Source organism: Eptatretus burgeri, chromosome 8, assembly GCF_056783735.1.
Source record: "Eptatretus burgeri isolate ZD-2024b chromosome 8, Ebu_testis_v1, whole genome shotgun sequence".
Classification (NCBI taxonomy): domain Eukaryota; kingdom Metazoa; phylum Chordata; class Myxini; order Myxiniformes; family Myxinidae; genus Eptatretus; species Eptatretus burgeri.
In genome coordinates this window covers 13,556,010-13,583,494 of record NC_140968.1, presented here as the reverse complement: position 1 = coordinate 13,583,494, position 27,485 = coordinate 13,556,010, and the positions used below count along the sequence as shown (strand labels likewise).

The 27,485-nt window shown below is 41.1% G+C and overlaps 1 protein-coding gene across 1 annotated transcript; it reads left to right on the top strand.

The window, feature by feature from the left end:
• The first annotated feature begins 98 nt into the window (after nt 1–98).
• On the top strand, nt 99–13,852 carry LOC147021140 (peroxynitrite isomerase THAP4-like). Its single transcript, XM_085890950.1, has 4 exons — nt 99–619; nt 5,989–6,070; nt 10,703–10,798; nt 10,898–13,852. Exons 1-4 carry the CDS (start codon nt 287–289, stop codon nt 11,191–11,193), a joined length of 807 nt encoding a protein of 268 aa, XP_085747076.1. The 5' UTR covers nt 99–286; the 3' UTR covers nt 11,194–13,852.
• The last annotated feature ends 13,633 nt before the right edge of the window (nt 13,853–27,485 follow it).

Sequence of the window (27,485 nt, the reverse complement as noted above, 5' to 3'; positions counted from 1 at the left end):
AATGAAAACTGGGGTCTAAGGAAGGGTCATTATCGGAGAAACGACGGGAGGTTGGAGAGAAGGGAAAGTCGAGGAGGATTTGTGTCCGGAATTAGTAGATGGGCTCTTTCAGACGATTAGCAAATGCAACTTCTTGGATTCCTTTCGAGTACCCGGAAGGACTTTAAAACCACGCGTCGACACGTCATCTCCAGCTGGTTGCTGTCAATTTGTCAGAGGATTCTCAGTGTGCGACTAGTTGAAGCCCTTCACCGGGGTCGAAGCGACCGGTAGCGTTCGGATCACAATGGTCCTTTGTTCGGCCATTGGCTGTGCTAACAGGTCGGGGCAATGCAGTTCTGTTGTTGGGTTTCATCATTTCCCGCTGGGTAACCCAGACCTGCTGAAACGATGGGTTCGGGTGCTGCGGGTGAAAAATCCAATAATCACCAAGAATTCCCGCTTGTGCTCGGAACATTTTCTCCCCGAGGATTACAAAAGGGATTTGTGTAACGAGCTCCTGGGAAGAAGGCCGGTTCGCAGGCTCAAAGATGATGCCGTGCCGAGCGTGTTTTGTTTGACGAGGAAGCGAAAAATGGCGCCTTCCACGGATCGCCAAACCAAGAGGGGACGGAGGGAGGTCAGTGATCCTGGGCGCTCATCACGCTCACCTCATGCCAATGGTTTTGTCTTCATTTCCACAAACGTCTTTTGCTTTTGCTGCAGTTGGCATGTACGTGTGACTGGAAATCGTAGGGTTCGCAACAGTTCACCGGGATGATTGAACTCATCCTAACAGGGTTAGGGTTAGGGTTAGCTGTTAGGGTTAGCTGTTCGGGTTAGGATGATCGAAGGGAGTTTAATTCGATGCAAGAAGAGGTCATTTCGCCCATCATTAACTGCAGCGACACCCCCATCGCTTGAGGCTGGAGGAGTGAGTGTGAGGGACATCACCAATCACAGTCAGAAGTGCCTCATCGGCCAATATATAAGCAGAAAGGCTTCAAAGCCATTAAGTGGATGAAATAGTGATTTGTTGCCCTGACGAGCCCCAATAAGGACGAAACCGATCGGTAGCTTCGCTCTTCGTCTGCTTGGTGACGGTACTTGAATTTTGACATTCTTGGACCGCTAGAGGCACTTTTGGGTTTGTCGTCATGGCGTCATCATGATGGTATCATCACGGCGTTTATCAATGTCGGAGAGTTTCAGTAATCCCATTCTTACAACTACCGACTGCCTAATAACAACGTTGATGCTTCCTGGTTGTGATTGGTGGGTGAAACGCAATGTGTCCGTGTGAGAGATGGCGCTTGTGGGTTCCAAATATAATCTGGCCTCACCAATCACAGTTAGTGGTGCATCATGAGTGGCCAATATATATATAAAAAAATTAACGTACGTCCATCTATGCTAATTTTCTCTGTTTTCTCTGCAACCGCTTATCCGATTGACATGAAATTTTCATCATAGGTGCAACTACTCGTATAAAATGTTTATATGATAATTATGATGTCATAGGTCATGGGGTTCGGCAGCCATGTTGGAAAAAAAGAAAAACTTTGGACCTCTATCTCCAAAACCGCTCCACAGAAAAAATTGAAACTTGGCACGTGTCGTATACTTCCCATGGGATATAAGTGATTTTTTTTGATGATGCCACAGGTGGCTTCATTATGACATCATGATTACATACATCGAACGTTTTACAGTATAACACAATCAGTATGAAAAATTTTAGGGTCATCTAGGGCTAAATTGCATGGGGGAAAATTGATGGTCATCAGTCACGTGGTAAGCCTGGTGTTGGCTTCGTGGTTAGGGTGGCGGCTTGAGATCCTGGGGTCCTGAGTTCAAGCCCCGTTGGCCGCTGAATTGAAATACACCAGGAGGTTGACTCAGCCTGTCATCCTTCCGAGGTCGGCAAAATGAGCACCAGTGTACTGGTAAGGGGGACACTGCATCAGCAGCATAGCCACATCCCAACCAATGATGCCACAGGCTGCACTCGGTAGAGAGAGTCACGTGGTTCAGCAGCCATGTTTTTTATGTTGGCAGTGGCACATCTGGTGACGTCGCAACATCGAAGAATGCCCTTCGAGTTTAAACATGAAATTTTTTGCAAGTACAACCACGTTGCAGCATTGCTTGCAAAAGGCAGGTTCCACCAGAAATTTCACGTCGTGTAAAACGTGATTTCTAGTCGTCAACCCCTTCCCAGAACCTCAACAACCCTCTCCCAACTCTGTCTCTACCCAACCTTCCCCTCCCCCTTTCTTCTTCAATTCAACCCCCCCCCCCAAGGCTTTTGTCTTCCCCTCCCTTCTTCTTCCTCAAGTCATAAACTTAAACCCCCTTTCCTTGTCACATCTTCAAACCCCAAGTCCCCAGCACCCCTCCCAACCCCATGTCCTCAATCCCTTCCTTCCCTCCCAAAAGCCCAACCGATCCCTTCTCCACGCAAAACTCTGTCCTCCCTCCCCCTTCAAGTCCTCAACTCCCCCTCCAAGCCCCAAGTCCACAACTCCCTGCCCACAGACCCCACATAACTCCAAGTCCTCATTCCCACTCCCACCCATGTTTTGTATTTTTTATACCTTGTATCAATATGCATTACCTCCATGACTATTATGTTTCTCTTATCTGCAGGGTTTGTAATAAAAATGTGCAGTAAGTTGCCGATTTGCATCGAGTCTATTTGCCTCGATTCGATCGAAGTCGTGAACACATTATGGGACAATAGTCAATTTAAGACTTATTAATGCTAATCCGATATAACGTCATTCAAAATTTTAAGTGCAGTGTACAACATTTTTGAGTTGAAATTTTAAGCACTTTTGTTTTTAACACAAGATTCATCTTCGTACAACTAATCATATTTCCGCAGCGCTCTGATCACACCATCTCGATGACGCGGCACCTCGATATCAACTTATGTGCTCCAGATTCGCCAAGCAGCCTATTCGATAGCTGATCAAAGATTTCTTGATTCCAGATTTTCTGCGTGACTCACCCGAAAGCCCAATGAGGGCAACGGCAGCGCCGCATCGCTCCGGGCTTACCTTTCCTTTGCCTTCCCAGTCCACAAATTCTTCGAACAGTCTGTTCCGAAACACAAAGGATTGCCTCTTCCTCCCTGTCCCTCCATTTTCAACTCTCACCATGAAATTGGCTATTTTTGTACATAGATAATTGTACACCGTGCGTTCCCAATTCTATATCCAGGCGATGCATGACGTCATCGCCGAAGGGAGTACTCAGTTTTTACTCCGTTTGTTACTTGGTGAAAATTTCTTTTTGCCAAGTCTGTTGGTCTGTAGCATTTGTCTGCTTGTTTGTCACACGATTTTTGGCCACAATTTTTAAGCAATCATTCTGAAAAAATTTGGTGTATATAGGTGACTGGCCAATGACAGAAACTTAATTTTGGTGAAGATCCGAATCCGGATCCGGATCTAAGAATTTATTAAGTGATTTTTCGGGCCAAAAGAGATTGGGCCAAAAACGATATATAAGCGCAATATCTCAAAAGATTAAAGATTGAGTCGGACGAAACTTGGTGGACAGGTTGGGTGTAAGACAAGGACGAATTGATTCAATTTTGGTGAAGATCCGAACCCAGATCCCTAAAGATCCCATATCATTTCAACACCGTGTAGACCCTTAAGACCTCGTAGACACTTTAGACCTTTTATGACCTCTGCTTGTGAGACGTTCTTTTGTCCACATTGTTGTAGCAATCGTGCTGAAATTTTTTGGTGTACATCGGTGACCAACCATTGATGGCACTGTGCATTTTTGGTTAATATCTGCCTCCAGATAAGACCCTGTGGACCCATTGTGACCCTATTGACCCGATAACATCCCGAAGACCCCACACTTCCTTTAGACTATTAGACCCCTTGAGAGGCTATATAATATTAATATCGTGTCAACCTTAAAACCCCGTAGACCCTTTAAACCCGTTATGACCTCTGCTTGTCACATCCTTTTGTCCACATTTTTGATGCAATCATGCTGAAATCATTGGCGTATGTAGAGGTGACAAACCACCGATGGCAATGTACATTTATGGTCAGGATCCGCCTCCCGATAAGACCCCATAGACCTTTAAGACCCTTTTTCCTTTTTTTGCATATATTGTCAAGGCTTGTATGAGAGTTAAGACCCTCAAGACCCCATAGTCTCTTTCGACCTGTTAGACACATTATGACGCTGTAAAACCCTATAGACCTCTTTAGTTCCCCAAAACCCCATCCACCCTTGAGACTATTAAACCCCTCAAGACCCAATACACACCTTAAGACTGTTCTTTTTTAATGATTCTTTAACATTGCGAGATACAGTAGGGCACAAATTAATACTTTTGATAGTTTCTTAGAGACCGATGTTGGCCATCATAAACATATATACAGATTTAAAACAAATATAACTGCAACACAAAACCTAAAATAAATTACAGTAGTCTTGCAAACAAAACCATATCAATTGCAACATAAATGAACAGCAATACGTGCATGCCATTTATATTCAGGACACCAATATAGGTGCACCCGACATGACATGCTATTTTTGGTTTGAACCTGTGGGTACGTTCTGTAGGACCCTAGTAACAAATTAGCCAGGTTTCATTAATATTTGCTTTATACATATGATGATACGAGTCGTCACCTGTCGTGGTCGCCATCGCAGTTCGAATTTACAAAAATAAAGTCTGAAGTTCAAGTGGGCCTTAGAGTCATCTTTAAATCCCCACAAAGAACTTCACAGGGACTTAAAACAAAAGGTAAAGCAGCAAGTGCCTATAACACAATTCATGACACCTACTTCAACACCATCCAACAGCACATCATCACCCAAACCTGCAACAACCACCTCACAATAGGGTGAGTGATTTTGCAATAATACAGTACTATTATGATAGCAACACTAATTTTAATGTATATTTAAGAATGATGCACCATTCCATACAAAGAAACATGTCAAAAACAAGAAAGGCTGTTTTAGGGTCAGTTTTTTTGGGGAGCCTGGAACATATCCCCAATTTCCCTGTATATTTAATGATTCCTCCAATATGAGGTTATCCCAGATCATGTCCTCCGCGTTGGAGGAAGTTTTACTATATTTGTTGTTATAAATACAGCGTCATGATCTGAATAATAAACATCAACATGCACTTCTATCCATCCATCCATCGGGACCATACTCTGTGCAGAGCGTCGGTGCTGCCTAAGCAGTCTCCTTGGCTATTGGGCATAATCCTGGACGGGTCGTCACTCCGATACAGCATACCAGCAAGCTGGTACTCATTTTGCCGACCTCGGAAGGATGACAGGAAAAGTTAACCCCACCTGCTATTAATTCAACAGCCAAGTGGGATTTGAACTCAGGTTCCTCGGATTTTCCAATTAAGCCAACACCAGGCATACATACACAGACACCCTTAGACCCTCGAGAACCCTTGTACTCCTAAGAACCTTGAGACCATTTTCGACCCTTTAGAACCCGAAGATCCAACATATACAGTTAGCCCCATTAGAACCCTTAGACTCCTTTCTACCCTTTAGACACTTTTAGACCTTCACACCAAATAAACATTTTACTATCCTTTAGAACCCTTTGACCTCTAAACCCTTTTTAGACATTTTAAAACCCTTTCGACAATTCTGACCCTTTAGACCCCTTCGGCCGTTTAAGACACTTTAGACTATTTTGATCCTTCAGACCTATTTCGACCTTTTCAGACCTTCACAATTTTCCAGACCAGACCATTTAGACCTTCCATTTGCAATCAATGACCTTTCATTGAGTACATCCTTTCATTTATTTCCCACACAAAATACAACACACAAAAACAAGTCCTGGTGAGAGTCTGCAATCTCTGATTGCTCTTTCTAGTTCGTTTTATCTTCGGTTTGGAGTAATTGATAAAAAGTTGTATTTATAAATGCAATGCATTTTTTAGCTCCACCTTCAATGATGCACAAAATGTTTTGACTTGTATTTCAGATGGTGGACAAAAACGCCAATGAGACCTCGAGTGGTGCACTATCTCAGCAGGTGGACAAAGACTATTTCCACGAAAAATCCGGTACCTGATGGCAAATGAGAAACATTCAATTTCAGCTTTCACCTGGACCACAGTTCTGAATATAACGAACTTTATATCTAATAACTGGGGTTATATCTCAGCTTTTGGTGCAGGAAAACTTGTTAAAATCAATGGGACGCCAACAAAAAGTTAGTACTAGCACATACTGCAGCACCATGCAGTTCCTCGTGGAAATCGTTTAATCAGAACATAATTCATTTTCCAATAAGATAATGAAAAATCACTCATAGAATGACACTTGGAAAAACGGCACGGCACTCGGGAGAGCGCATACCTCCGCCAGGCTGAACACTTTATACTTTTTATCCCACTGAAAGGTCGGATCTGAATCCGGACCTTAACCAAAATCGAATTGGCTTGGTCTTGTCACCTAACCAACTCTTCCACCTCGTATTTGTCACAACTCATCCACAACTTTTAGAGATATCATGCCATACATAGATTTTGGCCCCATCTCTCAATGGTGAAGAATTACTTTTTAAAATCTCGTATCCAGATTTCGAATCTTCTCCAAAATTGAATTAATTAGTCCTTTTCACACACCCAACCGGTCCACAGAGTTTCTGCGGAATCCATCCATAATCTCTTGAGATATTGTGTTGTATATCGTTCTTGGCCATATTTCTCAATGGTGGAAAATCACTTTAAAAATTTCTCAGATTCGGATCTTCACCAAAATTAAGCATTTCTGTACTTGGCCAGTCAACTACACACACACACACACACACACACACACACACACACACACACACACACACACACACACACACACACACACACACAAAAAAAATTCAGAATGATTGCTTGAAAACTGTAACCAAAAATCATGTGACAGACAGACAGACAAGCCGGGAGGCGACATGGGTGGTCGCTACATAATTGCATACTAGTCATACAGTTTTTGACAGTTCGGGCTGAAATTTTTTGACAACGAGGTTGATTATAGTGCGCATAAAAGCGCAGAAGCCGATTTTTGATTTTCGTAAAAAATATATATATAAAAATATTTTTCGGATTTTTTTCAAAAATTTCAAAATCCTGTTGCTCGGCAACGGTGGCGTCCATAGCAACATTGCTCAAAAGCATACAACTAGATCCTGGCATGAACCTACCAGTCAAGTTTCATCAAAATTGGTTGACTCCTCTGGCCTCCAGAGCTGTCCATTACATACAAACAAACAGACAAGCTGGTAGGCGACATGGGTGGTCGCTATATAATTGCATACTAGTCATACAGTTTTTGACGGATCGGGCTGAAATTTTTTGACAAAGAGGTTGATTATAGTGCACATAAAAGCCTGGAAGCCGATTTTTGATTTTCGAAAAAATACATTTTTGGGGATTTTTCAAAAATTTCAAAGTCCCGTTGCTAGGCAACAGTGGTGTACATAGCAACGGTGCTCAAAATCATAGAACTAGATCCTGGTATGAACCTACCTGTCAAGTTTCATCAAAATCGGTTGACTTCTCTGGCCTCCAGAGCTGTCCATTACATACAAACAAACATACAAACATACATACAGACAGATGGAAAAAGTGAAAATAAGGGTACTCAAGCGACCACCCAACAGACATACAGACAGATGGAAAACCTGAGAATCACGGTAGTCTCGCGACCACCCAACAGACAGACAAATAGACAGACAAACACTACAGACCAACATACTTGGCAAAATTTTTTTTTTTTTTTTATCCAAAACACACTTCTGATATAGTAAAACAGTATTTAGAGAACTAAGTTACATCTGGTGTGCTCCAAGTGTTAACCCCTGCATGCTGTGGGAGCGAATATTGTAGTATATATGCAGTTTCACCAGGGTGTGTCTTGAGAATAGATGGAACTTTGTGAATTTTTAAAATTGCAACATGGAAGGATAAATTGGTCTGTTTTGGAGCTTGCTTATTACCCCAGGAAAGGGTGTAGTGGGGGAGATATTGTGGGTTCAGATGGTCACCAGATCGACAAGGTCTTTACAAGGTTGTTTACAACTTCAGAGGAATGTGTGTATTCTGCCCTCTCCTAGTTTCCCAGCATATATTTATTAAATTATTTTTCAAAGCACTAAACTAAGTTAATTTTGCATTTTTACATTATTATAAATTCAATTAATAATCCAGTTAACACAACGCAAAGCGAAAACCAGGTTTAAGCAATTGGTTCATGTTCATCCATCCGTCTGTCTGTCTACAAACGTCATTTTATTATTGAGGAACAACTTATTTAAATTGAATGTTATATTTTTGAACACAAATCCGAACATGAATAGGAAGACAAGTTTGCCGTTTCACAGTACTTTGTGTCTGAATTTGTCCCGACCGGACATGCGCAGGAAGGTGTGAGATAATCTTTCACTCTGTCTGCCTGCCTGGCAGACAAACAAAATTGAAAATCATGCCGAACCGGAAACGTGCTGTTTTTAAGGACGTCACAAAGGACACAAACAACAGGTACGGATAACTACTGTACGGTGTTAGGTAGGGTGGTGTAATAGACACTACTAAAACAGCGGTAAATTCTGGAATGAATTTATTTGTACAACTCTTAAAAATCTTTATTTTATTTTAATTTAATTATATACTTGAACACTGCGGAACACAAATCGCCTTCCTTACACTTCCAAGAACCTTCAGTTTCGCAGCCCTTGAACATGTTAAATAGGGTGGTATATATAAGGGTGGTATATAAGACTGCTTCAATAGCGCTAAACGGCCGGAATATTTTTTTAAACGATCTTTAAAATCATTATTTCGTTTAAATTTTAGTGTATACCGTACTGCATGGTTATCGTGTTCTGTGAACTTTCTAGTTTACTTGAGCAGTTTGTTTCATGCACATTTATAAAGGCTGTTAAATTACAATAATAAACACATGTGACTGTTATCACTGATAATTAATTTGATGAATGTACCCTAAAGTATGAATATCATTGGAATCACCCAAACTTTTGCACAGTAATGTAGATTATATGGGAAAATAAATAACTAGAACAGCACTCGGTCGAGCGCATACCCCCACCAGGCTTAACAGATTACATTTTGCATCCACTGATAGGTCAGATCTGCATCCAGACTTTGACCAAAAATCTAATCGGCTTGTTCTCATTACCTAACCAACTCATCCGCCAAGTCTTGTCATCACCCGTCCACACCTTTTTGAAATATCATGCTAGATATAATGGTTGGCCCTATCTCTCAATGGTGAAGAATCGCTTCAAAAATTCTCAGATCCAGATCTGAATCTTCACCCAAATCTATTCAATTCATCCTTGTCACATACCCAATCTGTCCATCAAGTTTCATCCAAATCCGTCAATAACTTTTTGAGATATCCTTCTCACAGACAAACAAACAAACAGACAAACAGGGGTAAAAACATAACCTATGTCCACATTCGCTGGAGGAGGTAACTAGAAAGTATCGCAAAATCCAAAGCCCATCCGCGTCCACTTTGTACTCAAACTAAACTTATTTACGACAACAGCGAAAAAAAAAAAACCCAAAAAAGCAACAATTTCATTCATTAGTGTTCTCCATATTCTCACAATAAAGGTTTGTTGAAAATTTCATGGCAAAAACTCAGAGAGTAGAAAATGTTACGGCCTGGACAGACACACTGAAGCTCTCAAATGGTAAATAAATAAAGAACCACGGACGACATTATAAATAAAAATAAACGGCCGTCTCATGCTGACGTGCAGAGGACGGGCTGGTAAGGCCTATTTCTACTTACTATGACTTTGTCCTTTGACATTTGACCCAATAGTTTTCACCATATTCTCATAAGGGTTTGTTGAAAAGTTGATGACAAAAGCTCAAAAGGTTTAAAATAAATAAATAAAGACACACACACGCAATTGCAAAATCCGGTCTCCCCCTACATGTGTGGGACGGGCTAAAGTATAGTTCTCGGTGTGGTGCTGATGATGAACAGTTTTGATTTTTTTTATCTCACTGATGGGGAACAAGCCCAGAGTGATGACTCAATGGCAAATACACTGCCACCTGAACTCTCCTCCCACTTTATTTTCCTGTGCCACTGAGTAATGCTTTCTGTCTGATAATCTAGGTCTCCAAAAGCATATTTATCCCCATGCTTTTTGAAAAAGATGTGGGGGGATATTGTTATCGGCTCCGTCTGTCTGTCTGTACGTCTGTAACACTATGTCCTCCTCAACGGTTGGGCAGAAATTCACCAAATGGTCATCACATGGCACGAAGATGTAAAAGTAACGTCCTTTTGGTCCCATCCCCTAGGGGCCAGTTCAAAAGGTCGAATTCTGAAAAAGGCATTTACGAGCACATTTTAAAATGAAACTTTGTATATGTAATCAACATTTGGGAGGGACTTGAAATATGTCACAATTTTTTGGATTTTACCCCCGATTCATGTCCCGAAGAGGTGGGGACTTGGGGTCACAGGAGTCAAATGGGTGGGAAAAAAAAAATTAACTCAAAATTTGATATTGGGTCATTTTGGTGGAACTTTCTTTCAACTTTGCTTCAGATGGTTAGCGTGGAGGTTTGTGATGGAGCGCCATCAACTTCGCTCTCGTTTAACATATCTATGATCCTAGATTCACAAAACATTGGCTTATTGCTGTGTTTGTTCAGACAGTGTGAATGTTGTAAAAGAAGAACCATGTTTGGAGGCAATACCTTCCGATGGAGGCAGGTTTGTGAAAATGGAGAATCCAACATCTGGAGAAGGTTTGTATTTTGAAAATAAAATTTTAAAAGGGAAAATGCAATCGTTGTGCTTGTGCACGAGTCATTTGATAACCCGCTCGATTATTTTGTCCTTTCCAGGTTTCCTTCGACAAATGAGCTTGATGTGTGTAAGAGAAATGGAGAAAAACGAGCTCCGTGCCGTGACGAAGTTTTTCCATTTCAAGAAACTCGGCGCAAAGGAAATTCTCACTGAGATTGCGGCAGTTTTGGGAAACGGAGCCGTATCACTCGGCATGGTTAAGAACTGGATCGGAGAGTTTCAGAGTGACCAAGAGCGCGCAGGTATCCAATCAAGATCGGAATTGCCATCATTATCCATCATCGATAATAATCACATCAACCAACCTGAATCGATGATTTACGCCCATTGGTGACTGATCGACACTGTGACTGTGTCATTGATGCTGGTAGGGCTGATTAATTTTTTTTTTTTTGTTAAACAAAAATTTAAATGATGCAAAACACAACAAACAATTGCTCAAACGATTGATCATCAGAATGTTCAACAGAAGGAACAGGGGCGTCTGGCTTTCAGAGGTCTGAAGTTCGAAGGCACTGCTCAAGTCTCTCATTGTTGATCATTTTATTTGAGGTATTAATACATTGTTAAAATTGCATTGTCAAATGTGAAAAAAAAATTGTTGATAGTTATCTAGAAGAACGATTACCAAATCCCCTCGGTCATGTCGTCACCCTTAAAGTTCCGCAGAATCAGAAAACACTCGATTGTTCTTCTTTTCTGGAATAAATATCTTGAAAGGAAGATTTTAATGTTATTTGGTGCCCTTTTACGCTCAATTGGCCATGCCCCCAAAAATGCTCGATCGGCCCCGGCCCTCCCGTGACGCCGTCGTGACCTCGGGTTCATCCATGTCCAGTCTGACACGCACCTTCTACATTATGATTTTGACTATCATGGTAATCTGGGGATTCTTGATCATAAAATTATTTGTCAAATTCACTTTCTGACGAGTCTGAAGAAAGTTGTGCGTCCATTACCCATTGCGTGCTGACAATCCTTCCCTCTATGACGTAATGCCAGTTTATCTATAATTTTTTATGGGCGGTACCCAACAGGTTTGCTTTTTTAACTGTTAACACCTCAAAAAATTATTGCCATTAACAACCACATTCAGTTCTTTGTTTTGTTACTCATAAATCAATACGATCACAAACAAAAATTATTTATTTTTTTCTGATTCTGTGGACCTTTAAGCGGAATTCAGAGATAGTGTTTTTATTGCACATGTCAGTAATTTGAAGTACTGTGGACTTGAATGCTTTATTTTTGCTGCCATTCCGCTTATTTTGTCTTTGCTACTTTTGACTGCGTACTTGCCTTTCCTTTTACTTGAGGAAGACATTGCTTGGAAAACAATAATCTTACCTCTATTTCTGTTGGACTGCACTCGGAAGCAAGATGGACACTTTTTTTTTTGAATGACTTTGAGAAACTTTTAATTATCTGGCCCAAATGTGCTTTCACGTTCGGTACAATGCAAATTTACAATATGCTCGGAGGATTGCTACATCCGGTTTTCCTCTTTGTATAGCACTTTTTTATTTAAACACCTCCATACGTCGAATATTCATCAGAAAGGAACAAAACTATGAATAGAATAGAACCTCTTTGGGAGATTCACAAACAAACAAACAAAAAGTTGTAGTTGGGGAAAATCCATGATTTAGAAAAGAGGGCACCACCTTAGCATTGGTGGTTCCCTCGTTTTGTCCCCAGCCCCTCCGACTAGGTCGGAAATGGAGGACATTAAAATGAGCTCCAAGCGATCATCCGTCCCATGTACTTTTGCGTCCGCGATGTTTCAAAAGCCGTTGGACATTTAGCTTTCACATTGCAGATATCTCTTCCTCATGACATTATCTCAACCTGATTAGATCGCGGCTGTATTGGCTGAATTATGTTGCCCTGACAACCATCTCAGTAACTTGGTTCGTGTACGAGATATTTAACAAACCATTCAAGATTTACCTTTCATATTATACAGATCTAGTCCTCATACCACCAAAAATGTGGAGGACCGAGAGTATCAATCAGCTCCTTGTTTGAATGAATATGACTGGAAAGGTATCCAGTGGGTGACTGCGTAATATTTTATTGTTATGTCATGTAAAAGCTTTGAACCAGTTTTACTTTTGTTCTGATTTAGTTTCCTTTGTTGGGAATTTGAATGCTCTAATGTATTATTTTGATGAAAACTGGTTCAGCCATAAGTAAATCTAATCAAAACTAGAAGGGCACTCGGTATAGCGCATACCTGTGCCACGCAATGCCTGATCCACGAGAACATATCGGGCCCAATACATTTTTGAAATATCATGCTATAGAGTTCTGTATCGTTTTTGGCCCGATCTCTTTGGTCTTTGGCCCACAGACCTACTTCAACAGCAATCTACCTGGACTCAAATCTGTGCGAGAGCCCTGAAAGTGACAGCTGAATTAGCAATGCAGCCACCACCTTTGGATGACTGACCGATCGTGTGTGGAGGGATAAACGTCTGGCATTGCCAATAAAGTTGTCTGTGTGTTGGGCCTGTGTAGTATGTACTTTGCTCTTTGGCTGTGAATGCTGGAGAACATATGCAAAGCAGGAAAAGCATCTCAAAATGCTTTCCACTTCTGCTGCCGGAGGAAAAAATCATAAGCATCACCTGGAGTGATAAAGTTCCAAACACCCAAATTCTGCAACATACAGTACTAAAATGTACACTATCTATAGTATTGCAGTCTCCAAAGGGTGGGTGATGTGGATTTTTTTAACTCACCTTGTTGTGATCGTTGTCCTCCTGAAGGATTCTAACTGGCCGATTGTGGAATCCTATTTGACTTCAGACAGATTTTAACGTTTGTCCGATTTGATTATAAAATCCTACAAAAAAAAACCCTATCGACACTGATAAAACTGATGTCCACACAAGTCCTTCCTTGTGAAACAATTTATTTCCTAATTATACATCATACACTTCTCACCCTTGTACAATGAACTTAAAAATCCCCATTTGTTTGCAATATTATTTGGTTCTATTTCATTTATTCTTACTTTAGTTAACAGTTAGACCAACCCGATTCAATTCACTTCTACATTACATCAGAGAGTTTTATTCTAACTTGGTACTTGGTCAGTTCCACTGAGAAACTATACTTCCTCACGTGCTCATACTGAGAACAATAATCATCTATTATTAAAAAGGAAAAGCCTTCCAAAGCATTTTATACTTCCATGAGAGAGAGGTTGGGGGATATTCACCCAGACTGTAGACGTGTCCTTTAGACGAAAAGCCACTTCGTACATTTTCTAAGCAAAGGTTCATTTATCAGCTCGGTCACTCTGCTCCAGAACAACACATTTCTTATCATTTAGGGCAAAAATCTTTTGGCCAGAAATGACAGCCAATTCAATTTGCAGCATAAAAGTTACATTTCTGAAACTCCATTTGTTACAATTTAAAATACATTAATATAAATTTTTCCCCCACACTCCCCCGTTTTTTTTTAAGGAAAATTTGAATAATTTTTCTTACACATGATTCCCATGTCCCATTCCTGAAGGAGAAAAGATTTCCATTATTCAAGTTCAATCAACAATGTCAGCGAGTGCTCATATCAGAAAATGAGTGAGTTTCCATTTAATATATGGCCTGTTCATCAGCATGTGTCACACATTGGAAACATGCTACCCGAAGTCAGAAGATAAACAGGTCAGGGTGTGGATAGAGCGGCACCCAACGGGAAACACAATCGAAGCACTCCTTGAGCTGAGGAGAAGGTAGATGTGGGCAAGTACAAGTTTGGGCCAGACACTGGGTTGAAGGAGCGCAGTGTGGAATTCCAGGCTTGTCGTACATTGAAGCAACCACAGCAAGTTCACGATGTATTTGCAGAGCGGCAATCGAGAGTGTGGCTGAGAACATTCCTCCATGCAGGCACCACACAACGCCGACGTTAAGACTTTGCTCAACCTTCTCCCCAGTGGGTTTTTTCTTTCTTTTCCCACATTGGTCCATCTTATCTCCTCAGGAAGGGGAGGCATAATCATGTGTTGAATGCTCAATCACCCAAATCTGGGTTCTCCCATCATCCAATCTTTGTGTGGAAGTTCTTTCCAAACTTCATTTAGATGAAATCGTACATTGCTTCAAAGACTGCTTTCAACACTCCGAAACAAACAAAGCATCAATTAAACACCAATCAATAAACGTCATGGGCACATGTAGTTCTACAAGACTAACAAAGATTCTTATGGAAGCATTTAACTTGCATTATATGTCATATCAATATTTTAATCCCTTTCCTTGTTATTTCCCAAAACAACATGCTAAAATATACAGAAATCCCAGTTGTACGTATACTCAAAACATCCATCTCATTTGCTATTTCCATCGACATTTTAAATCTCTGACATTTCTCCATCTATCCACTTCTCTCTCACCAAAACAACAAACATGCTGCCATTTTTCCAACTCACATACACAAACCATCTATCACTTCCTCCGACCTTCTCAATTACGAGTCCATTTTCCTTTATCAAAACAAATAAATCATTTTAAAAAGTTGTTCAAAAATTGTCAAATCACTTGTCAAATCTGTTATCAGGCGAATATCATTTAAATTGCAGCTCAAACACTCTGTCTACACATGTAGCTACACCCTCCCCTAATTTTATCCCAGTCTTGGAAAAGCATCTTAAACTTCAGACTAATAAACATCCAAACTCTCTTAAACAACTTTTTGGTCAAAACCAAATATTTCCTTTTAAAATCCATAAATGAAAAATTAAATCTTCAGCATCTATCCAATTAAATCATGAATTTACCTTGACTGAATCGATCAAAGGGTTACACTAGGTTGTTTGCCATTGCCTTCCCAGCACAAGTTCAGGTAACCTCAACATTCGCAGACGAATAAAACAATATTTCAACGTCCATCCGAGGGAATCATCTATTATCTGTGAATTGCCCCACGTGCTAAACATCATCAAATCATTAAAATCATTCCAAATCACGTTTCTACATTTAAATCACATACAGTATATCCACATTCACAATTGTTATTTCACAATTTATTCAAAATCCCGATGGTTGTAAAATAAAACTTCAACACTTTTTCCTAAATGGACTTCACTTTAAACAGATTCAGTCCAGAGGGTGCGCCACAAACACTAAGGAACGAGGAACAGGAAGTTCTCTCCACATCCAGTGGGAAGAAAAAGGAAAAAAAAAACTCTGACAGGCAAAACCCACAATTTAGCATTACTCTGTCATGGCTTCAACACATACACTAGACAGCATTGCATCTAATAGACTCGCGTGTGATCACGTGACAAATACCAATCACATTTCTATCTCATCCTCTTGAATCTGCATATGAATCGAATTTCACACCTAAAGCAAAGGCTTGAACAAAGACTCAGTGTAAAGACATGCCACCCCCCACAGATCGAGTGGAGGGGGTCTCACACAGTGTAGTTTGCGACCTTCGCGTGGAAATACAACGCCAAGAATGTATAACATGCCATTTCAAACAAACCCACAGCTCAACTCAGCACGAGTTAAAATATCGTCAAAATCCCAACAGAACACGTTTCATTGCAGTGAATATTGGACTCGCACAAGTTTCATTTTTTACTCTCAGTAACACATGCATCTCAATGCAAATCACCAACCATGCTCCCAGACGGTTAATCGTCTCCTGCACTCTACAAAACGTTTCGTGCAAATCATTGCATTTACAAATCCATAAAACCTCCACACAATATAATATAACAACCTCACTGCCAACAAACTTCCAGTGAGTTCAATGAACAAAAAGTAACTCTTACAAACAGGTAACTTATAATATTTATCGATTTTAACCCTATCTCGGCGTCTCAGCCGTGTCCTCGGCGTCTCTCTCACAGCCAGTCCGTATCAATGCAAACATGTGGCATGTCGCTTCATCATGCCTATTTAATTACGCATCTGGCTCCTCAACGAGCCTCTTCTTGTCATCTGACTCCTCTTCTTCTCCAGCACTTTTCTAAAACAACTACAGTACTTATCGTTTACTTTAAAACGGACTCCCTCCGCCGGATCCTCTTCTTTCTCTCAATAAAATTATCTGACAATGAACTTTTCTTTGTTCGAAATGCGTAACCTGCCGAGAGCGCTCTCCCTTACCTTCGCTCAAGCACTTGTCGTTCCTCCAGGCACTGCCTCCGGCAGATTAAGCACCTCCGGTCACGAGCACCGCACCAACGTCGGTTCGAATCCGAGTCACGGCGCCAACTGATGTGGATTTTTTAAACCCACCTTGTTGTGATCGTTGTCCTCCTGAAGGATTCTAACTGGCGGATTGTGGAATCCTATTTGACTTCAGACAGAGTTTAACGTTTGTCCGATTTGATGATGAAATCCTACAAAAAAAACCCTATCGACACTGATAAAACTGATGTCCACACAAGTCCTTCCTTGTGAAACAATTTATTTCCTAATTATACACCATACACTTCTCACCCTTGTACAATGAACTTAAAAATCCCCATTTGTTTGCAATATTATTTGGTTCCATTTCATTTATTCTTACTTTAGTTAACAGTTAGACCAACCCGATTCAATTCACTTCTACATTACATCAGAGAGTTTTATTCTAACTTGGTACTTGGTCAGTTCCAAGGAGTACAAGCCACTGAGAAACTATACTTCCTCACGTGCTCGTACTGAGAACAATGTGCCTTTCAAAATATTTTATACTTCCATGAGAGAGAGGTTGGGGGATATTCACCCAGAATGTAGACGTGTCCTTTAGACAAAAAGCCACTTCGTACATTTTCTAAGCAAAGGTTCATTTATCAGCTCGGTCACTCTGCTCCAGAACAACACATTTCTTATCATTTAGGGCAAAAGTCTTTTGGCCAGAAATGACAGCCAATTCAATTTGCAGCATAAAAGTTACATTTCTGAAAATCCATTTGTTACAATTTAAAATACATTAATATAATTTTTTTCCCCCACAGTGGGCCACATCCTTTTCGTCCAATATAAATGGACGAGGTTGTGTGTGTGTGTGTGTGTGTGTGTGTGTGTGTGTGTGTGTGTGTGTGTGTGTGTGTGTGTGTGTGTGGTGTGTGTGTGTGTGATGTTTTTGGGGGAGTTCTACTGGAGCATTCTGATATGGAATGTGATACACCGAAATGATCGGCATGACCTCCAAAATTGATTAGGCTAATTAACTCCAAAGAACCCAGAAGAATTCCCATGTTTTAAACGTATGCCATGTTAAGGCGTATAGAGCAGCTCACTTGGTCCTTCCACAGCATAGCATTCTGATTACAAAATAAATAACAAAAACAATGATTTAAATTTGTAACAAAGCATACATTAATTAATACTAATAATATGGTATACCTGGTGCTGGCTTAATGGTTAGGGTGGTGGGCTCGGGATCCTAGGATCCTGAGTTCAAATCCTGCTTGGATGTTGAATTAATACCAGGTGGGGTTGACTCTGCCTGTCATCCTTCTGAGGTCGGCAAAATGAGTGCCAGCTTGCTGGTATCCTGTGTCGGAGTGGCGACCCGTCCAGGATTGTGCCCAAATGCCAAGGAGACCATGGAGGAGAACCAACGCCCTGCACAGAATGTGATCCCATTGGATGGATGGATGGATAGAATAATATTGTGACGGTTCTGTGAAACCGTCACTCCCCAAAGCAATGGCACACATCATCGGCATAGCGGTTCTCGAGATAGTTATTACCCTCGACAAAGGAGAGGGGATTGTATTTGGGTCCGTTTGTTTGTCTGTCTGTTTGTCCACACAGAACTTTCATGTTTTTCTCCACAACTGCTTGTCAGATTGAGACGAAATTTTCACCATTGGTGTGACAACTCATGTAGAATGTTTCAATGATGATAATTATGACATCATAGGTTATGTGGTGTGGCAGCCATATTGGAAAAATGGAAAAACTTTGGACCTCTGTATCTCTGAAACTGCAGCAAGGAAATAATTGAAACTTGGCACATGGCAAGTACCCCTCTTGTGGAATGAGTGAGATTTTTTTATGACGTCATAAGTACATCTATCTATAATTTCAGCAGTGTGTGTGTGTGTGTGTGTGTGTGTGTGTGTGTGTGTGTGTGTGTGTGTGTGTGTGTGTGTGTGTGACCGACAACCACTGGTCCGATCTAAGTGAAACTCGACAGGTATATTTCTGGGGCCCTGTGGATGTGCCTTTTCAAGGTTTGATATTAATCGGACAAGTGCTTCCCAAGTTATGGCCATTTATTTACCAACCAATGACAGGTCATGTTGCTGCGTAGGCATGGCCGTTGGGGAAGAGAACCTCAGCCGCGTTCCCCATTACAGGATACAACGTACGGACTTCTGGATAGTGATGACTTACTGTATTCTAATAATTTCTTGATTTCTTATGCGCATTTATTGATAAACACAATGCCCCAATCCAATCGTCCTTTACGAGAGCAAAGGAACGGCCTGTGTGGTTGTTTGAAAGGTTTTTTTTTATTTTTTTTTTGTACGTACGTTTTTTTTTTCTTTTTTTTCTCTCTCTCTTCTCTTCTCTTTGTGTTTTTCCTTGCGATGACACTGCGAAAAGGCAAAATACGTTGGCGCTAATTGAATAATTTGCCATTAAAACTAAATTGCGAATAATCGTAACTGCGATATGCGAACTTCCGGGCCACGCACGTACGGGCACGCGAGAGCAAAGGAACGGCCTGTGTGGTTGTTGTTTTGGCTCATAGTTTGAAAGTTTTTTTTTGTTTTTTTTTGCACGTACGGCAACGCACGTACGGGCACGTACTAGTATGTGGAACACCACATCTGATCAGTATGAAAATTTTTGAGGGTTATCGGGATAAAATGGTCCACAGAAAGAAAAAAAATCATGACATCATCAGTCACATGATTCGGCAACGATATTGTTTAAAAAAAAAAAAAAAAGGTTTCAAAAATCTTGTTCTCTGAAGTGGCCGAACGGATCAAGTAGCCCTTGACTTTTTTCACATTTTATTGTGTTACCACCTGCATTGAAAATGGATTGAATTACCCCCAAAAAATTGCCACCGATCGACAGAAAATACCCCATTATGACAAAGTGCAAACATGTTTAAATATATATATATATATATATATATATATATATATATATATATATATATATATATATATATATATATATATATATATATGTATATATATATATATATATATATATATATATATATATATATATATATATATATATATATATATATATATATATATATATATATATATATATATTCATTTTAAAATTTAATTCAAAATGAAAAGCTGAAATGTCTTGCGTCAATAATTATTCAACCCCCTGAGTCAAAAGTTTGTTGAAGCTCCTTTGGCAGCGATTACAGCTTCGAGTCTTCATGGGTATGTCTGTATCCGCTTTGCACATCTGGATTTGGGGATTTTCTCCCATGCTTCCTTGTAAATTTACTCAAGCTCTGTCAAGTTGGATGGGGAGTGTCGGTGAACAACAATCTTCAAGTCTTTGCACAGATTCTCAATGTGATTCAAGTCTGGGCTTTCACTGGGCCACTCAGGGACTTTCATGTTCTTGTTCTGAAGCCATTGCAATGTTGCTTTGGCTGTATGCTTGGGGTCATTGTCCTGTTGGAATGCAAATCTTCACTGCAGTCTAAGGCCTTTTGCACTCTGAAGCAGGTTTTCCTCAAGGATTTGCCTGTATTTGGCTACATTCATTGTTCCCTCTGTCCTTACATGTCTCCCAGTCCCTGCTGCTGAAAAAGCATCCCCATAGCACGATGCTGTCACCACCATGTTTCACGGTAGGGATGGTGTTAGATGATGAGCTGTGCTCGGTTTCTGCCAGATATAGCGTTTTGCATTCAGGTCAAAGAGTTCAATTTTCATCTCCCCAGACCACAGAATGTTTTGCCTCATGCTCTCAGAGTCTTTCACATGCTTTTTGCAAACTCCAGGTGTGCTGTCACGTGATTTTTTTCTCAGGAGTGGCATCTGTTTTGGCCACTCTCCCATAAAACCTAGATTTGTGAATGGCTGCAGAGACTGTTGTCCTTCCAGCAGGTTCTCCCATCTCAGCCAAGGAACTCTGTAGTTCTGTCAGAGTGGTCATTGGGTTCTGGGTCACCTCCCTGACAAAGGTCCTTCTTGCCCGGTTGCTCACTTTGGAAGGACGGCCAGGTCTATGAAGAGTCTGAGTAGTTCCATATTCCTTCCAATTCCTGAAAAACCTTTCCTCAGTACTGGAGCTCACTGTGATCTTGGGAACTTTCAATCCTCTAGAAATTGTTTTATTCCCTTCCCGAGATCTATGCCTCCTCACAATTCTATCTCAGAGTTCTACGGACAGTTCTTTGAACTTCATGGTGGAGTTTCTGCTCTGACATGCACCGTCAACTGGAGGACCCTGTATAGAAAGGAGTGTTTCTTTCCAAATCATGTCCAATCAATTGAATTGTCCACAAGTGGACTCCAATCATGTTACAGAGACATCTCCAGGATGATCAAAGGAAATTGGATGCACCTGAGTTCAATTTGGAGTGCCAGAGCAAACGGGTTGAATACTTATTGATGCAAGACATTTCAGCTTTTAATTTTGTAGTTTATCTATAATTCCAGCAGTGTGTGTGTGTGTGTGTGTGTGTGTGTGTGTGTGTGTGTGTGTGTGTGTGTGTGTGTGTGTGTGTGTGTGTGTGACCGCCGTTTCTCGAAGACCGCCGGTCCGATCTGATTGAAACTTGCCAGGAATATTGTCGGGGCCCCGCAGATGTGCCTTTTCGAGGTTTGATGTCGATCGGACGAGCGGTTCCCAAGTTACGGCCATTTTACTGCTTTTTCAGTGTTGAAAAGGTGTATATATGGCAGCTGAAGGTGTCGTTCCACCTTCTCACCTTATCATGCCAATTTTTTCCCCAAATTATTAATAACCGGATGATCACCGGTCCGATCGGATGGAAACTTCCCAGGAATATTGCCGGGGACCTACGGATGTGCCTTTTGGAGGTTTGATATCAATCGGACGAGCGGTTCCCAAGTTACGGCCATTTATCTGTCGACCAATGACAAGACACGTTGCTATGACATCACGAATGACGTCACAATTAATGTTTTTATTTATTTATTTATTTTTTGCACGATTGACGGTCCGATCTGATTGAAACTTGCCAGGAATATTGCTGGGGACCCGCTGATGTGCCTTTTCGAGGTTTGATATTAATCGGACAAGCGGTTCCCAAGTCACGGCCATTTATCTCTCGACCAATGACAAGATACGGTGCTATGACGTCACGAATGACGTCACAATTAATGTTTATTTATTTATTTATTATTTTTATTTCTTTTGCACGATTGATGGTCCTATCTGATTGAAACTTGCCAGGAATATTGCTGGGGACCCGTGGATGTGCCTTTTCGAGGTTTGATATTAATTGGACGAGCGGTTCCCATGTTACGGCCATTTATCTGTTGACCAATATCTGCGAGAGAGGGGGACGGGAGAGGGGGGATGAGAGTGGGGGGGGAGAGAGGAGGGGGGAGAGAGGAAGGGGGAGAGAGGAAGGGCAAGACTAGGGGGATAGAGGGGGGCGAGAGAGGGGGGTTGGTAGAGGGGGGATGAGAGTGGGGCGAGAGAGGAGGGGGAGAGAGGAGGGGGAGAGAGGAAGGGCGAGACTAGGAGGGATAGAGGGGGGCAAGAGAGGGGGCAAGAGAGGGGGACGGGAGAGGGGGGATGAGAGTGGGGGCGAGAGAGGAGGGGGGAGAGAGGAAGGGCGAGACTAGGAGGGATAGAGGGGGGCAAGAGACGGGGGAGAGAGAGGGGCGAGAGAGAGGAGGCGAGAGAGAGGGGGAGAGAGGAGGTGGGAGAGAGGAGGGGGCAAGAGAGGGGTGAGAGAGAGGAGGCGTCACAATTCAAGAGAGGGGGAGAGAGGAGGGGGCGAGAGAGGGGGGTTATAGTGGGGGCGAGAGAGAGGGGCGAGAGAGGAGGGGGGAGAGAGGAGGGGCGAGAGGAGGGGGAGCGAGAGAGAGGGGGCATCACAATTCCTCTTCATTTGATATGATGTTACAATTGACGCTGGGGACCTGAGTATGTTTCCCAGGTGTTTCCCAAGTTATGGCCATTTATGATACGGTTGGTCCGATCTAATTGAAATAATGCCCCAATCCAGTCATCGTTTACGCCCCTACGGGCCCGTACTAGTTTGTAAAAAATTCTAAAAACATGTTTTCACTTTGTTATTATGGGGTATTTTGTGCAGATCAGGGACAAAAAATTTTTAGTTGAATCTATTTTATATTCAGGCTGTAACACAACAAAATGTGAAAAAAAAGTCGAGGGTGCCAATACTCTCTGAACGCACTGTACGGAATGGAATGTTGAAGCCCAGAGCATGAAGTCCCAGCATTAATTGTTTTGTGAGAACAACCCAACGATATGTGGAATTTAGAAGAAATCCCGTTGAGTCTCATCAAAAAACACCAAACTGCAGAAACACTACGATCCGTTTAATCGCTTAAAAAGGAACTCCTCCATTGGTGGTCCACCACCGAAGGTGGAAGGACATTATGTTTTCACTCCTGTCCATCGACTATCTGTCTGTTTGTCTGTATGTTTGTATGCAGGATGTCTCAAATTTGGTGGACAAGTTGGGTGTGCGACAAGGACGAACTGATTACATTTTGGTGAAGATCCAGATCTGGATACTAGAATTTTTAAAGTGATTCTTCACTCAAAAACGGTATGCAGCACGATATCAAAAATGCATTGTCCCGAAATGTTCTACTGGATCAGGCATTACGTGGCAGAGGTATGCGCTCTACTGAGTGCCCTTCTAGTTTGTCCTTGTTTCACACTGCATTGTTTTGAAATTTATTAATAACATTACGAAATATTTCACCAATGTATTGGTCTTCGGTCTGATCTGTAAATATAATCAATAATCCTACAAATAACACGTTTTGTCCTAGCACCAAGGACAAATGGAAGCCACTCTCTTTGATTTACTCATCATTTATTACAAAGTGTTTGTTTGACCAGATTTATAAAGACTTTGCATTCCCCAGGAGCGAGCAATGTCTGCGACTACAAAAATTCATGATTACCATTCATTGTTTATTATTAAATGTGTTTTGCTTCTTCAAGCCACGAGGACAGTCATGGGATGTTGAATTTCCATTTGGTATTTTTAGCTCTCCCCAATTTAATCGACCTTTGTCCACATGAGACGTGAAAATGTCTGAAGTTTGCAGGAAAATAGAGGCAGAATAGAATTGAATCCACACTGGAGAAGGCGGCGCAGGTCCCTCACGGTTTTCCTCTTTGAAAAATCCCAAAACATAGTCAGAATTACATTATTTATTTATTTATTTATTTATTTTATTTGTATTCAGCCTGTGGTTGCTTGGTTGCATCATTGCTGGGAGCACAGCTGTGCCACTGATGCAATGCCCCCTGTTACCAGTAAGCTGGTACTCATTTTTTTTCAACCTCAGAAGGGTAAGAGGCTGAGTCAACCCACCTGGTGTTAATTCAATGACAGAAACAAGGGCTTGAACTCAAGACCCTAAGATCCTAAGCCAGCCACCTTAACTGTGAAGCCAACACCAGGCCTTAGAATTGCATTGATGTCTGATTCACAGGTACTGCCTCGTTTGCTCCAACAAATGGTAAAGCCCAAAACGGTGTAACTCCAACCTTCTTTTTGCTCTGAATGTCAGGCCTCAAAGTCACAAACGTGCAATTTGTATTTTGTACGGTCCAGAAACGTAAAACGTATTCACTGACTATGTTCTAGCTCCCACCACTGCCCCCCAACATCCTCCTCCCAAACATAATTAAGAGTAAATATCATCATTTTAATCTTATCCTATGCATCGACAAGCCCCAGATAATTCCTTCCAATCGGTGTTAAGCAGCACGAAGGTTTGGTTAGAACGCGCCCGTCTACGAACCTTCAACCTTCCACGGGCCCATATTGTTGAGAGTTTTTGTATGACGGACCGAATGATATCAACTTTTTAGACGAGTTAATCAGGAAGTTCTTCACCTGTTTCATTGTGTCGAGGCATACTCCTTTCTCGCAGGTACGTTTCCAAGAATTTTTGGCTTCTTTAAAAGTTTTTTTTTTTAGTCTTTCATTCGACATTCCTTATCTGGAAGGCATGAAATACAGTTTTATCCAGGTCGTCCTGATTGACTTCATTACAAAGGGTTTCTGAGCATGCGCGCCGAGCGGCATACATCAAATCACGGACGTTGCGGGTAAACAAGATATTAAAAGTGGGCTGACGGTCATATCTTGAGGTTTCAGTTCAAACCGAGAAAAAACCCATGCCGACTTGAGCTCCTGGTACTGAAAGTTACAGGGCGACATTTGAGGCAGCCCCCCCCCCCCCCTGATCCGAAATTGAAAAATCTAAGGCTGAGAGATTGTGGGGGCACTGTCTTGTATTAATGTGTGAAATTTTGGAACAATCAGCCTAGTGATAATGGAGGAGGGGCAAAAATAGTAAAAAGTTTACAGACGGCCGAGAACATCCAGACATCACGACCCATTATATAAGATCATCTCTTCGAGATCGAGATGAGATGACCTATTTAATAGAACTACCATTTATAACTGCAATCAGTGATTCTGGGTACCGAACGATGGCCGTTCCAATAATGACGCCAACTCATGACAATGCTAGGGTTAGGTAAATATGATTGAAATTTTGTGCAAATTTTTACGGCCATTTTCCATGCTGAATCCGAATCCAGTCAAATTTTTTTTTTACCTCCGATGACCTTTGACCCCTTTGACCTTAATTTATTCAAAATGGCAGCCAAAAATTGACCTTTTTCATGTTTTCCTTCTCTAATGTGACTAATAAGGCTTGTAATATATCATTTGATATGTTTTTCAGGTCAAGGAATACGCTAATCACATTTCCAAATTGATTGGATGTTGCATTGGACCGAAATCAAGTAATTTAGGAAAAAGGAAGACTTGAAGAAAAAGAAAAATACGAGGCCATTGAATACTATACAAACTTGCAAAAAGCACAAAGGACCTTTGACCCCAGACAGTCTATATTTACTGAGTACACTATCGGAGAAATAGCTTCTAGCGGAAGTGACATATTTACGCTTAACTGTAGCCCCAGACATACGTCGACAAAGATGTGTGAAGGATGGAGCAGGGAAATTCCACACTCAAAAATTCTGTTTGACCGAGCTACACAACTCTATAAAGAATGCTATCAAACCCGATGAATCCGTGCAGGATAACATTTATGAACTTTTGTTGGCGGCGACTGGTGTGATCTCGGTCTTATGTTGATCTGAGAATGATAAAAACAGTTCAATTTTAGCAAAATGATTGTGCAGTTTTCAAAAATTGTTTTAAAAAAAATCATCAAATCATTGTATAAGTGTCATTTTCGTATTTCCTGATCGGAAAAACCTATATATTGATATATTACAAGCCTTATTTTCTCTCATTTGGTCAAAAATTCATAAAAACATTTTTTTTTTGCCATTTTGAATAAATTAAAGTTCCAGGGGTCAAAAAGTCATCGGAGGTAAAAAAAAATTCCAACGTTTTCAGATTCAGCATTGAAAATGGCCATAGAAAATGCTATGCGAAGACACTTAACCGAAAAAACTTCACTACAAGCAGGTAGGCGACATGGGTGGTCGCTACATAATTGCATACTAGTCATACAGTTTTTGACGGATTGGGCTGAAATTTTTTGACAAAGAGGTTGATTATAGTGCGCATAAAAGCACGTTCAGCGATTTTTGATTTTCAAAAAAAAAATTTAAAATTCGGATTTTTTTCAAATGTTTCAAAGTCCCGTTGCTCGCAACGGTGGTGGCCATAGCAACGCTGCTCAAAAGCGTAGAACTAGATCCTGGTATGAGCCTACCAGTCAAGTTTCATCAAAATCGGTTGACTCCTGGCCTCTAGAGCTGTCCATTACATACAAACAAACAGACAGACATACAGACGGACAAGCCGGTAGGCGACATGGATGGTCGCTACATAATTGCATACTAGCCATACAGTTTTTGACGGATTGGGCTGAAATTTTTTGACAAAGAGGTTGATTATAGTGTGCATAAAAGCACGTTAGGCGATTTTTGATTTTCAATTTTTTTTTTTTAATTCGGATTTTTTTCAAAAGTTTCAAAGTCCCGTTGCTAGGCAACAGTGGTGGCCATAGCAACAGTGCTCAAAAGCATACAACTAGATCCTGGTATGAATCTACCAGTCAAGTTTCATCAAAATCGGTTGACTCCTCTGGCCTCCAGAGCTGTCCATTACATACAAACAAACAGACAGACATACAGACGGACAAGCCGGTAGGTGACATGGATGGTCGCTACATAATTGCATACTAGCCATACAGTTTTTGACGGATTGGGCTGAAATTTTTTGATAAAGAGGTTGATTATAGTGTGCATAAAAGCACGTTAGGCGATTTTTGATTTTCAAATTTTTTTTTTTTAATTCGGATTTTTTTCAAAAGTTTCAAAGTCCTGTTGCTAGGCAACGGTGGTGGCCATAGCAACAGTGCTCAAAAGCATACAACTAGATCCTGGTATGAATCTACCAGTCAAGTTTCATCAAAATCGGTTGACTCCTCTG